This window comes from Cervus elaphus, chromosome 32 (genome assembly GCF_910594005.1).
Source record: "Cervus elaphus chromosome 32, mCerEla1.1, whole genome shotgun sequence".
Classification (NCBI taxonomy): domain Eukaryota; kingdom Metazoa; phylum Chordata; class Mammalia; order Artiodactyla; family Cervidae; genus Cervus; species Cervus elaphus.
Window position 1 is genome coordinate 32,098,770 of NC_057846.1, and position 13,563 is coordinate 32,112,332.

At 40.8% G+C, this 13,563-nt stretch overlaps 1 protein-coding gene across 1 annotated transcript in view; it reads right to left on the reverse strand.

Annotated features, from left to right (window-relative positions):
- Nucleotides 1-712: 712 nt before the first annotated feature.
- Nucleotides 713-13,563, reverse strand: part of LOC122687897 (low-density lipoprotein receptor-related protein 2-like) — a 40,344-nt gene continuing 27,493 nt past the window's right edge. Inside the window, exons 23-33 of the mRNA XM_043893633.1 lie at nt 13,027-13,210; nt 11,826-12,027; nt 11,573-11,737; nt 11,195-11,395; nt 9,785-10,334; nt 9,259-9,384; nt 8,064-8,174; nt 5,843-6,079; nt 3,301-3,769; nt 1,285-1,393; nt 713-845 (exon numbers count right to left, since the gene is read on the reverse strand). Of these exons, the coding sequence (XP_043749568.1) occupies nt 816-845; nt 1,285-1,393; nt 3,301-3,769; nt 5,843-6,079; nt 8,064-8,174; nt 9,259-9,384; nt 9,785-10,334; nt 11,195-11,395; nt 11,573-11,737; nt 11,826-12,027; nt 13,027-13,210 (2,384 nt within the window). The 3' untranslated portion in view covers nt 713-815. The remainder of the gene's footprint in view (nt 846-1,284; nt 1,394-3,300; nt 3,770-5,842; nt 6,080-8,063; nt 8,175-9,258; nt 9,385-9,784; nt 10,335-11,194; nt 11,396-11,572; nt 11,738-11,825; nt 12,028-13,026; nt 13,211-13,563) is intronic.

The following is a 13,563-nucleotide window of genomic DNA, read 5'->3' on the forward strand; positions in this document are numbered from 1 at the left end:
TGCTTTTCCGGGCGCCTGATGACCTTAGCTAGCGATCAGAAGTTGTTTTGTGAAGTTTGCTCTGCCCTCAGTTATTCTTTTGATGAATTTGTAGGAGAGAAAGTGGTCTCCCCGTCCTACTCCTCCGCCATCTTGGCTCCTCCCTCTCTACATGGAAACAATCTAAATGTCCTTAAACATGTGAATGAATAAAGAAGATGTGGTACATACAAACAATGGAATGTTACTTAGCCATAAGAAATAAATGAAATAATGCCATATTTTCAGCAACATGGATGGACCTAGAGATTATCATACTAAGTGAAGTCAGAAGGAGACAGACAAATGCCATATGATATCACTTACATGGGGAAACTAAAATATGACACAAATGAACTTATCTACAAAACATACAGACGCACAGACATAGAGAACAAACTTGTAGTTGCCGAGGTGGGGGTGGGTGGGTAGGGAGAGGGGTGGATTGGGAGTTTGGGGTTGGGAGATGCAAACTATTATATAGAGAATGGACAGACAAGGCCCTACTGTATAGCACAGGGAACTCAATATAATGACAAAATATAAAGACAAAAAAGACAAAATATAATGGTAAAGAATATGAAAAAGAATGTATATAAAAGTATAACTTAAACGCTTTGCTTCATAGGCAAAAATTAACACAACACTGTAAATCAACTACAATAAAATAAAAAATAAAAAGCAGTTATTTTAATAGGAAGTTATCATTTACCACAAATTGTTACAGAAGTTAAAACAGTACACAGTGAAATATATAAACAGTTTTTATTGAGATGTTTCAGCTTCCTTATGTCAAGTTAGTCAGTTTGTAAAGACGTTAACAATTCCTGTAGGAAAAGAGACTTGAAATTAGAGAATATGCGTTACATTAAAACAAAGCAAAAACACAGAGATGGTTGAGCTACACAGAAGTGAGCAGAGATTGCAGGATTGGGGGGCGGGGGACATAAATTTTAGGGGTAATGTTAACTAACCCTAATTACACCTCATTTCACCCCAAGTAGTATTGAGCCCCTTTTGGAAGTCTACCAAAAACTGAATTTCTTGATTACATGTATGTTTCAGTTTGGTGTGAACAACTTGAGACTAAACAGAATCAGCAATCAAAAAAGTTACTGAGCATTCATTTGGTCTACATAATAACATCATTTTCCAATAACAAAAAGCTCTTTAAGTTAACTTTCACTCTGCCAGGAGTTTTTGGTAAGGGCATTCTGTGACTGGATCTCACCACCTGTTTTCCTCAAAGACACTTCCCAGACATACCTGTTCATCATAAGCCTCATTGACAAAAGTCTCACTATTCATTAGATTCTCCTCTTCTTGGTCATTTTCTTTATGGCAGGTCAAATTTCTTGATGATGCTGTACTGTTTCTAGAAATCAGAAAAAGTCAAAAGAGTTATTCCTTAAGGTAGAAGCTGGGAATGGGGCATGGTTCGAAGACGTTAACTTGTCCCCTATGAAAAGTTATTGTTATGGGAACGAGGTTGTGTTTTTATTGTCTCTATAACAAAGAACTGACCTAGAATGGCCAACACTTGAGTCAGTTATGATTTGTTACTAGGCAATCACTGAACTTCCAAAATGTATCTTCTCAGTTGAGAGAAAACTAGGAAATTAGTCAGTGAGAATTGGAAAACAGGTAAGTAGCAACTGGACATAGATGAGTTAAGAAAGCAGGTTAATGTAGAAGATAGACCCGATTGACAGTCAAAAGCACAAAGGAAGCACCTCAGTTCATCTTAACATTAACCAGTGTTACTTTAGGCAAAGATATACCATTTCTCCTGGCCTTTTATCCAGTCTGTAAAGTGAAGGCTGTCCAGAGGAGATGTTACTTTAAAGGGTTTTAGTTATCTCCATAATGTTTCTAGATATGTATTCTGTACTGTTGCAGGTACTGTGTGTTAGTCACTCAGTAAAGTCTGACTCTGTGCAACTACATGGACTGTAGCCCATCAGGCTCCTCTTCTGTCCGTGGGATTCCCAGGCAAGATTACTAGAGTGGGTTGCCATTCCCTTCTCCACGGGATCTTCCCGACCCAGAATTGAACCTGGGTTGCCTGAATTGCTGGCTGATTCTTTACCATCTGAACCACCAGGGAAGCCCCAGTGTTTCTTGATATATAGGCTGCTTAATATCCCTTCCCAATATGTTTCATCAGTTCCCTTCAGTTACTATATCTTCCTAAAGCTTATTTTGTCATCATTCTTAATCATTTGGGTCATTCTTTTTTGTTTCTTTTGTCTCTTTAATCCAGTGACTCTTGCTCTTAGATAAAACTTTATGCTTTTGCCTTAAATCTCTCTTATGAGCTTATCACACTTCTTGTCATGGGCTATGTTTTGTCCCCCGAAAATTCATATATTGACATCTAACCCCTAGTACCTCCAAATGTGACCATTTTAGGAATAGGGTCCTCAAAGTGGTAATTTATGTTAAAAGGAGGTCATTAGGGTGGGGTCCTAATCCAACAGGACTAGTGTCCTTATAAGAAGAGGAAGATTAGGGCATCAACATGTACAGAGGGAAGACTACATGAAGACACAGGAGAAGTCTGTATCTACAATCCAAGGAGAAAAGCAACCCTCTGCCTCAGAAGAAGCCAACCATACTGACACATTGATTTCAGACCTCCAGCTCCAGGACTGTGAGAAAATAAATTTCTGTTGTCTAAGACACCCACTAGGGGGTGTTTGTTATAGCAGCACTAGCAAACTAATACACCCAAGAAATTTTCCCTCCAAACAGTCATTGGCACTGACTCTGCCTCACTGGGGGCTTCCCAGGTGGCGCTAGTGGTAAAGAACTTGCTTGCCAATGCAGGAGATACAGGTTTGATCCCTGGGTAAGGAAGATCCCTTGGAGAAGGAAATGGCAACCCACTCCAGTATTCTTGTCTGGGAAATCCTATGGACAGAGGAGACTGGTGGGCTACAGTCCATGGGGTCACAAAGGGTCAGACACAACTTAACGATTCAGCATGCATGCACACACACTTCCTCATTAGAGAGGACTCTCCTCACTTTATCCCTGAGACTATGCCCCTGACTGCCCCTTACATTACAGTTTGCTACAGGTCTCACACAAAGATGGTCCCAATTATGATTTTTCTAGGTCATCTAACAGATAAGGCTGCTTCATTGCACAAATCTTTTCTCAGAGAACAAATTTCTACAGTGGATTCATACCTCTGATCTCATTAATCTTGTTTTAGTTTTATTTAACAAGCTGCCTTTAGAATAAAATTCTCCCACGAGGACAAAAGTGGCTGCTCACCGCTTTAACTTGTGTTCTCTTCTGAAATATACAAATGCTCCCAGAATGACCAGAACAACCAGTAGGGCTATGGTTAGGCTGAGGGCGATGTGGCCAGGGGCAGGTCCCTGGGCTGCTTCTTCACAGAAGTCTCCGCCGTAGCCCATCAGACAGTTGCATTTTCTCAGCTCTCCTTGCATCGTACAGATTCCCCTCCCATTGCAGAAATCGCTGCTACAGAGCAGAAGTTTTTCCCTGTGTGAATCCTTGGGCTGACCTCCTTCCTTGGTTTCTGGAGCCTTGCTCTCTAGAGCAGGAATCGGAGGGGTTAGCATCTTTCTGACAGGGTAATTCATTCCTTCTGGACCTGGAGATCTAGTCTTGGTGGACCTGGCACCCTGGAGCGGTTGGACAGCTTTTGGTGTTGGTCTCTTTCCAGACTCTGACGTCTTAGGTGTTGGTGTTGAATGGGTTGTATCTGGAGAAGTACCTGCAAAAACAGTAGGTGTGAGTACGAGTGTATATGCAGGTTTGTTATTGCCAATTAGTAACTATTTCAGAAGAACAAGAATTCCAGTGAACTTAACTGGATAAGTTTGAATTTTTGAAATCACAATCACTACCATTACTTTGGGCTTCCCTGGTGGCTCAGATGATAAAAAATCCACCTGCAATGCAGGAGACTTGGGTTCGATCTCTGGGTTGGGACGATCCCCTGGAGGAGGGCATGACAATCCACTTCAGTATTCTTACCTGGAGAATCCCCATGGACAGAGGGGCCTAAGAGGCTACAGTCCACGGGGTCGCAAAGAGTTGGACATGACTAAGCGACTAAGTACAGCACAGCACCATACTTTTGACAAAACAAAAAACTATCAAAAGCTGATTTAAAAAATACATATCTAAAGGCACTTAAAATATTTGGTTTCAGGACCGGTGTAGTCTATCATACCAATCCATTTTCAAATGATGGTATGCAGAATTTTAGCCAAGGTAGATGCCACCAGTTTCAAAAGTGTTCTCTCTATAAGGATGAGTGTAGTAGATCAAAATAGTATATATCTAGACTATAAGGATTAAGTTTATCTGTAAATATTTCACATTTTTTTGAGTCCAAGTAAACTGTAGGTTTAGCAAGATGTACAAGTTGCAAATATTGAACCAAATTTGGTGGCAGTGTGGGAGGGACACTCATAAAGCAGGGAGCAGACAACAGGGTTCTATCCAAAGAGCAATCCAAGAGCTAAGTTTATGTTTAAGGCATTTCACCATGTTCTCTGTCATTGTTGACACACGTGTTACTCCTCAAATGGAAGACCAAAGTACCAGGAGTGAAAAGAGAAGAATTAGCAATAAAAATGCGTCTTGCTTCTGTCCTAAGCTGGCCTCACAGGAGCATTTCCAATCCTGGGCATTTGGGGTCCTTGATAGCAGGTTACATCCAAGGGAATTCAGCTTAATTTTATATACCCAGTACCATTTCCCTCAAAAAAGTTTTATATGTAGTCAGGGTGAAATCATCAAGAAGCAAAGTCAGCTCTTGGGCCCAGCACATCAGGAATGGGAGGGCAAAAGAAGGTTAGGTTAGATTTTAAACCAGAAACCTAACCTAACCTCAAGGTGGTAAAGGTGATAAATTTCTCACTCATTTACCCCCATCCTTGAGTCATTGCCAACACAGGACTAGCAACAAAAGCACCCTTAATTGCTGAAAAATAGAATCAACGATGGGAATCAAAATCCCTTATCTTTCCCATTTAAGATGAAGTGTTTAGAGGTAATAAACAGTCTTCCAGCCAGTCAGGTTTTATAGAAATAAGAATTTACATTGAGAAGTCAGTGAGAACTCTTCACTGTAAGGCTTCTTTTCTTTTTCTCTTCCTTTGCTGGTTATGACTAAGCCCACTGTCTCTTTGATTCTACCGTGAAGGGGACTTAGATACCAATGGAGCTATAGCTGATGATTCTAGCAGAATTAGGTATTATGATTACTCATCTGTCTGGCCATGAAAACACCTTCCCATGAAGGCATGATTTGGAACAATATTTCTATAACAACCTCCTACAGCTAGCATTTAAGAATTAACTTGACAGTGTTATAATAATGTGACAGCTTTCTATATGTCCTCTTTAATTCCTTAATAACTCTGAGCTAGAATATGCTCTTTCCACATTCAAAAGGGGGAACCAGGAGAAGTCAACTAGTTTGCCAACCTCTTACTTTCCAGGTGATGCTATTGTGATCAGTTTCCATGGGCTGAATCGGATCTGGGTTGGATGAGTGCTCTTTCAGGCAACATACACTGTCGAGCCCCATGGAGTGAACTATCATATGGCCTACTCTAAAATCGAATCGAGGGGACATTAGCTTTTTACAAAGAGTCCCCATAATCTAGATACAATTGCCCATAGTTAGTTTCATATTGTTCAGTTTAAGGAGTACACAGTGAGAAGGAAGTAACAGTTTAAAGGATAAAATCTTGAGGAACACTGTGGAATTAAATATTATTAAAGGTAAATCACCAAGGTGACCAATGGTGGGTCTTGGGTAGGAGTTACTCACAGTCCATTTCATCAGATCCATCCAGACAGTCAGCATGACCATCACAAACCTGTGTGGCGGAAATGCATTTCTGACCATCCTTACAGGACTGTGATGGTGCAGAGCATTGGACAGCTTCAAGGCACTTCTTTATGTCATCCAAGTAGTACCCACTGGGACATTTACAAGTCTGTCCTTCTGGCTTTGGTAAACAGATATGGCTACATCCTCCGTTGTCTTTTGAGCAATGGTTACTACCTGTGGATCCCCACCCCCCAAAAAATATTGATTTAGACTATTTCAGAAGGCTCTTCTGTAAACTTTTTGCAAATAGACTATCAGGTAGAGGACCCATTTTTTTTCCCCTAGAGTAGATGGCTTTTCAGTTTAATTCCTTTTAGACAACTGAGAACCAAGTGATTGGTGATTCTTCTTCATGGATAAGGATGGCTTTAGAATATCAGGAGTTCACATCTGTAACTGTAATTAAGCTAAACATGAGTTTATATTGATGTCTCCAACTCTAATCTATTACTATATGGATCATTCTAGCTTCCTTTGCTTGCTTATCTGTAAATTCTCAATAGTGAGAAAACTGTCTCCTATCACCTGCTATCTATTTACTTCATTGCTCAATTCCAGTAAACATATATAGTGGTATCAGAATTGTTAGTCTGTACCCCAGTGGGAAACAAATTTATCAATGAGAGTACAGGGCTTATATACAGTTTGTTTTGCTTCAGTGTTAGAGACTCCACTCATTTCCAGAGTTACTTTGCTTAGCACCTTTTCTATCTTTTCAGTAACGTCATTTCATACATTTGTAGAACAATTAGATTGTTTTGTCACAGTTTGTGTTCCATCCTAGAATCCCCTGACCTTCTAAATGATTTCTTAAAATTTGCATGTCTTAAGGTTTACTCTTTGTGCTGTGAAGTTCCATGGGTAAATGCATAATTTAATGTATCCACAATTACATAATCATACAGAATGCAAGCCTTAAAAATATCCTCTGTGCTTCACCTATTCAACTTCCCTTTTCCCCCCTCCTTCCTGGAAAACACTGATCTTTTTTTACAGGGTCTATAATTACACTATTCCAGAATGTCACATAAGTATATAGCCTTTTCAGACTGGCTTCTTTCACTTTGTATTATGCACTTAAATTTAATCCATGTTTCCTGGTTTGAGAGCTTGTTTCTTTTTTGTGGCTGGCTAATATTCCATTTGTACCACAGCTTGTCTGTCCATTCATACCACAGCTTGTTTATCCATTCACTTATTTAGGAACATCCTGATTGTCTTCAGTTTTTTGTGATTGTGAATAAATTTGCAATAAACATACACATGCACAAAACAAAACAAGCCAATAGTTCATATAAAGGGGCAGTTTAAGAAAAATTGAGGTAAACTTGGCTCATCGAAAATCTCCTATAAGTTCTCCTTTCCCTTCACATCATGTAGCCAAGATCTTAACCAGAAGGGCCTTAGAAATAAAGCTCTCTTTAGATGAGAGCTCAAAGGCTGTGGTCTCTCTCATCCCTCTAAGAGTCACAGATACAGAGAACAGATTGGTGGGCGCAAGAGGTGGGGGTTGGACGGTGGGGAACAAGAGTCTGATTAAGTCAGCCACGTATATCTTCCCATAGTTCTCCAAGGCTTCTATCTCAAGCTTTGACTTCTGGTGAGGCTTTATCTCTTGGCATATTCCAGGAATTCTGGAATAGATTATGGATATAATGAAGATAAAGTGTACTTCAGAAATGACAGGGACCCTCAATTAGGCATTTGTGTCTATAAGAAAGATAGAGAAACACATGCAAGCACCCTCAAGTTGATATTTGAAAGATAAGTTAACATCAAAAGTAGATGTAAGTGACAATGAGTAGAATGAAGACCAGTTTCACTCTAGAACTGAAAGGGGATTTTGGTTATATCGCAGCTGTAATTCAGTCTTCAATAAGAGAACTTAAAATAGGACCCAAGTATACCAAACCCAAGCCCAATATCCTTACCACCATGTGTCTCCTAGCTACGCAACAGGACTAGCTATTAACAGAAGCAGACCATACATAACTGCATGAAGATAACAGAGTTATATAGATCTACAGGAATGTGTCAGAGAAATATTTTAATGGGAAACACAGAGATATTCCAAGGAGATACTATAGGATGGAACAACTCCTTCACAAGGAAATTCAGTAGACTTCAGTGTTGTTATAATCACTGCAAGGTTGCTTACCCTGTTGGCTAAGTTTACTATAAACTTTTAAATCCACAATCTTCTGGTCTACTTGGAACCACCGGTTTTCTGAAAGTTCTGCTTTGCTGTACCAAACTTTACTGATCTGGGCTAAAACAAAAGGCAGTGGACAATCATTAACAAAAGTGAAATTTATCTTACAATTTCCTGGGCAAAGAACACTGCTCAGTATGAAAACTGTCACTCATCTGCAAAAACTCCAGTTTAATAACAAGAGTTTTACAGAAGAGACATGCATTTTTCTAAACCTAGTTCCTGGGAAGAAACTTAAAGATCAGTAAAAGCAGTTTTATGCTTTTGCTGAAAATAAAGTCCAGTGAACTTATGTCCAGCATGTTCATATACATCTGCATACACAGTGAGAAAAGTAGGATATGATACATGAAAATTCGGCTCAAGCAATTGATGGGTAATGATTTTAGGCATTCTTCCAGAACAGCATTTCTAAAAATGGCTTATTTGTAACAAGAGTCACCAGGGGATCTTAAATGGCAAAGGTCTCACCACATACCTAACAGTTTAGCATCTTTGCGGTAGGATCTGATAACTTATTTTTGCAGTTCTCATGAGGCCAGCCCAACTGGTCAAGGGACCAGCACTGGGAAATACAAAAAGACAGATTTACTTTAAACAGCCTTTTCCAGTTTTACCAGACCTAGACTCTAGTCAGAAATAACATACTAGAAAGAGTACTGTGGTTTAGACAATCTCTTTGAATACTAGAAATATCCAGCAAGTATAGAATGCTCTAGAAGTCACCTAATACTTTCATGTGTACTCAGTCGATCGGGATAGGTACACTTCCCTCATGTTACAGGTAAGGTATTATAGCTACTAACTGACAAAGCCACCTGGTCCCAATTCCTGGCCCAGTTCTCTCTGTGCCATACCCTGGTGTCCTCCAAAGCCAAAAGCCTCCTACAAAAGCCAGAAATTTCAGGCAGAATGAGATAAAGCACATTCACATGTAAAGAAAAACCAAATAAGTAAAAGCTCCCCCAAATCACAGAGTCACTGTTGACATTTATACATGTTAAATTAGGGAAACTGCTTAGCTATTCCTCCGCAAGAAACACATTGCCAAAGATCAGTACTAAGCAGTAGCACATTCACTTTAGATATCCAGGCATAAATTCAGCTCACAAAGACAATCGGATGTAGAATTAAGACCTACCATCATCGACGGTGGTCCAGAACATCATGCCTTGGCCATATGTAAACAGGTTAAGGCCCTGAATTCCTCTGCGGTCTACTCTGTATCTAGAGCCGTCTTGTTGAATACTTTCTATGAGTCCTCTCCCTAGAAGGAGAGGTTCAGTTAATTTCTGTTTGGAGCCCAAACAGCTGTACTCCATCCTGGGGCTCTTTATGTCCTGTCCTGCCTCCCCTCCAGAAGGATACATGCATTTCCTGAAAACTAGTTCTTATTCATTCTAAGAGTACTACACAAAGATTTGCTCATGCATATTTGTTAGGTTCTTGATTTCGCCCCTTCACCAAGAGGCAACTGCATGACTCTCTGGGCTAATATATGCTGCCCAGGATGGGGACTGATTGTATTTGTTTAGAAAGTGGTGCAGAAAATGTAAACTCAGACCTAAAAGCCATTTGAAGTTACAGCTGAAGACCAGAAACCATCACTATTTCTCTGGCCAAGGTCCCTCACCCTCACACTTAGGGTGGAGAAGATAACTGCTCACCAGGATCGGCCCAGTACAGACGAGTCCCTGCATCTGAAAAGCTCAGGCCCACAGGGACCTGGGGTTTCCGCCAGAGCACCTTCCTCCTGCTGCCGTCCATGGAGGCGCATTCGATGCTGGAGCCATGCCTACCATCATCCTGGGGACCCAGGTCCACAAAACACATGACTGCAGTCGGCGGGTGGAGCACGACAGAGGTCGGGCGGTGGAGACTTCCGCTGAGCAAGACGGTGGAGTACTGGCCTCGGGGGGAGGCTATGTTGATGTGAGCATTCTCACTGCCAATCCAGTATATGTTTCCACTCAACCAGTCCACAGCAAGGTCAGTCACCGTGCCCGCCACGGATATGATTTTCCTCCAAGAGAGCTTTCCAGAGTCTTTGAGCCTCAGTAGCCAGATATCACCCGTATTCCACTCTGTCAGGTAGAGCACCTTCTCCTGGACGACGTAGTCCATTGATGCAAGCTGGTTGACATTGGTAAAGGGAAGAATCCTATGTCCTGGTAAAGTTGCTTGTCCTCGTGAAGCATCTAGATTTTTCAGATAGATCTGTGGGGAAAAGTTAATGGAATGACACCAGTTGAGACTTGTCAAATTCTTCATCTTGAATTTGAATTCATGTTCAGATACATACATTCAGATTTTCACACAGTCTATTGCCTAAAAGCAAATTGCATTTCTCTCCCTTCCTGGAGTTTCAGGCCCTTAAAATTCCTTGAATTCATATGCTTGAAATATTTACTCCTCTGTGAAAGGCCTCCCCCCTTAACTTTTTAAATTTATTTTTACTGAGATAAAACTGACATACAATACTCCGTAAGTTTAAGTTGTACAATGTGTGAATTTGATACACTTATATATATGAAAGGCCCTCCTCTTTAAATGAGACTTCAGTCTGAATATCTTACTGAAACTGAAGTTGGTCTTCCAACCCCAAAATTTGCTTTGTCATTTTAAAATGCCAAAGTCATCAAGTCCTCTGGATATGAGAAGTTAGGGGTGACTTGCTTGTTAGTACCTTTTCTCCTCCTATGATTTAAGAAAAGTGTCCTCACAAAATGTACTTACCTCTCAGGCTAGAACCCAGACAAGTTGCTTGTATTTGGAATCACTCTCCATCATCAGCTAGGTGCCTGGACAATTTGACTGAGTTAAACACTATGTCAGATCCCTAGCCTCACTATGTTCTGAGGTGCTAAGTGTTTCTTAAGGAATCTGAGTATGAGTGGTCTTCATTTCATAGCTACTTTTTTTTTTTTTTTTGGTCATCATAGCTCCCAATACATAGTGAATATTCAAATTTAAATTGTATTTGAAGAATATTCCAAAGGGAAGAAATTCAAGGAATTCAAATTACCCAAAGTCTGAAATAGACTGTGGCCCAAGCATGTGACAGAATAGCATAATACCTGCATGATAACTGTGGGCAACCCAAGGAACAGAAATGCAGATTCCTTGAGGGGAACACAGTTGACACCATCTTCTGCAAGCAGGAGTCCAGCTGGACAGCGACAGCTTCCCTTAGATTGTGGGCTCAGAAGGCACAAGTGAGAACATCCAGTATCCAGACAAGGATTTGAAGACCTGGGCTGTAGCACTTCATGCATTACCTGGAAGAAAACACCTAGATGTCACTACATGTTGTTGCATCCTTAAAAACAGCAAGTAACTCAACCCTGCCTTTCAATCACTATAGATGGAAGTCCCTGCAGTTTGTCCTTGGGCAGCTCATACACATAGCCTTCCCAGGGAGGATCAGAGGATATTCTGAAGCATCGACTATAGACCTTTAGTCCGTAAGGCTGTTCCAAACGCTTGATGAGGACAGCCCGGTTCTTGCCAGTCATCTTTTTCATGCGTTGTACTGTTCTCGTCTTCATTTCAGACCAGAAGACTTCATCCTCGAACACAGCCACTGAGAAGGGGCTCTTGATTTGTGTTAGCTGCAACATCTAAAATGGTGATGGTGAGGTTCCTGGGATGAGTTTTACACAAGGCACACGACATTTCACACAAGCCTATTACCAAAAGAACACTTACGCTAATACCAGTACCATCTAGGTTGGCAGAGCCAATGCAGTGAAATTTGTCATCAGACCAGAATATCTTCCAACTCAATTGGTCGAGAACTATGCTAGTTGGCCAGCCAAGACCTTGACTGAGGAGTAGTTTTCTGCTGCTCCCATCCATTCCAGCTTGTTCTATTTGAGGCTGTCCTCCAATTTCAGACCAGTACATTAGCCTATGTGGATAAAAGTCAGCTTTAAGATAAAGAATTAGCTCGCAGAAAATAACACCAGTTCATTCCTCAAAACTCTGATTTACAGCCCAATTATTTCTTTCCTTCAAACTTGGTCTATGCCTTAAACATAATTTGTGAAGTAGTAAAAGAAGGTTTTCTTTGAAATTTTATGGTGATTGTTCATTATTTAGGGATATAATATCTATTATGACCACTGTATAAGAAGTCTAAAAAATACATTAGACCCTAGCCTGGAAAACATCCAGGGAAACTGCCAGTCTTTTCTGGGCTAGAAAGTCCACTAGTTCCATGGGCAATGGGTGCTTCAGATCACATTCTTGGTCATAACCCATTAGATCCGTTGGAAAACTCCTGCCAGTCTCCTGAGGACCATGTTACCAGATTCCTGGTTGGAGGTATTGAAAAGATGAGAAAAAAAGAGGGAAGATATCTGACCTAGGTCACCTCTGGATCCTGAGTTTTGCTCTATCTTATTCTTACATTTGATACACACATGGCCATCCCAATTAGGGCTTTGCCTGGACAAGTAGGAAATGCTGCCTCTAAGCTCCTGGCCCTTTGCAGAGAGAAAGGGCTCTGGACAGAAGAGCTCAACCCCCACACCCAACTCCTCTGCCCCCATCACCACCCCCAAATCATATTACTATAAATTAAACACCAGCTCTAGTTCCATTCTCCCCCTCCTGCCATTTTAAAGCCATACAAATTCTCGACTCAGAGGTACCTCTGTTTTAGCCAAAGAAAGTATAGGTGGGCTACCATGTGAGCAAGCCTACATCTCACTTTTCTAAAATAAAGGTCTTTTTGCAGGAGCTTTCACAACTACTATGTGTATGGTTGACTCACATCATAAGATCCAAAGTCAAGTCAAATAAGATTTCTATTCACTCATTCTGTGTTGAGGGAACACAACCAAAGGAGAACTAAAGAGGAACAGACCTGACAGACTTGACCAGGCATTGTGACACCCGGACTCACCCATTTAGGGGATCTAAAGCCAAAGACCGTGGTTGGTTCAAATCATTGTCCAGGACAACCGTGTACTCAGATTTTCCTTTCCAAATTGCCGTCAACTGAATTGCCAAAATCTGACCAGCTGTCCCATCTGTCCAATAGAGATTCCTCCCGATCCAGTCAACCGCTATGCAGTCTGCCTTTATCCCTGAGGAGAGGAAACTATTCATCATGTGTACTTAAATTACAGCTTTTCAGAACGTTGAAGTTCACAGGCCTCAGACTTGCATGCCACGTTAGTTCATTTTCCAACTGATATATGCATCTCTATCAGAGCAGTCTTTTAAATGCTCCAAAATACTATTTGCAGAACAAGATGACCATTATGAGTAATGGTCACTGGCTGATAGTTTGACTGACTCTGTATCAACAGAGATGGCAACTTCTCATTTCTAGCTAACTATTGGTGATAGCAAGACTTGACCACTTGTAGTTAAGGAGATATAAACCAATGTTTAGAAAGTTCATGGCCACTCATCCTATCTTTCATGCTATGTGTAA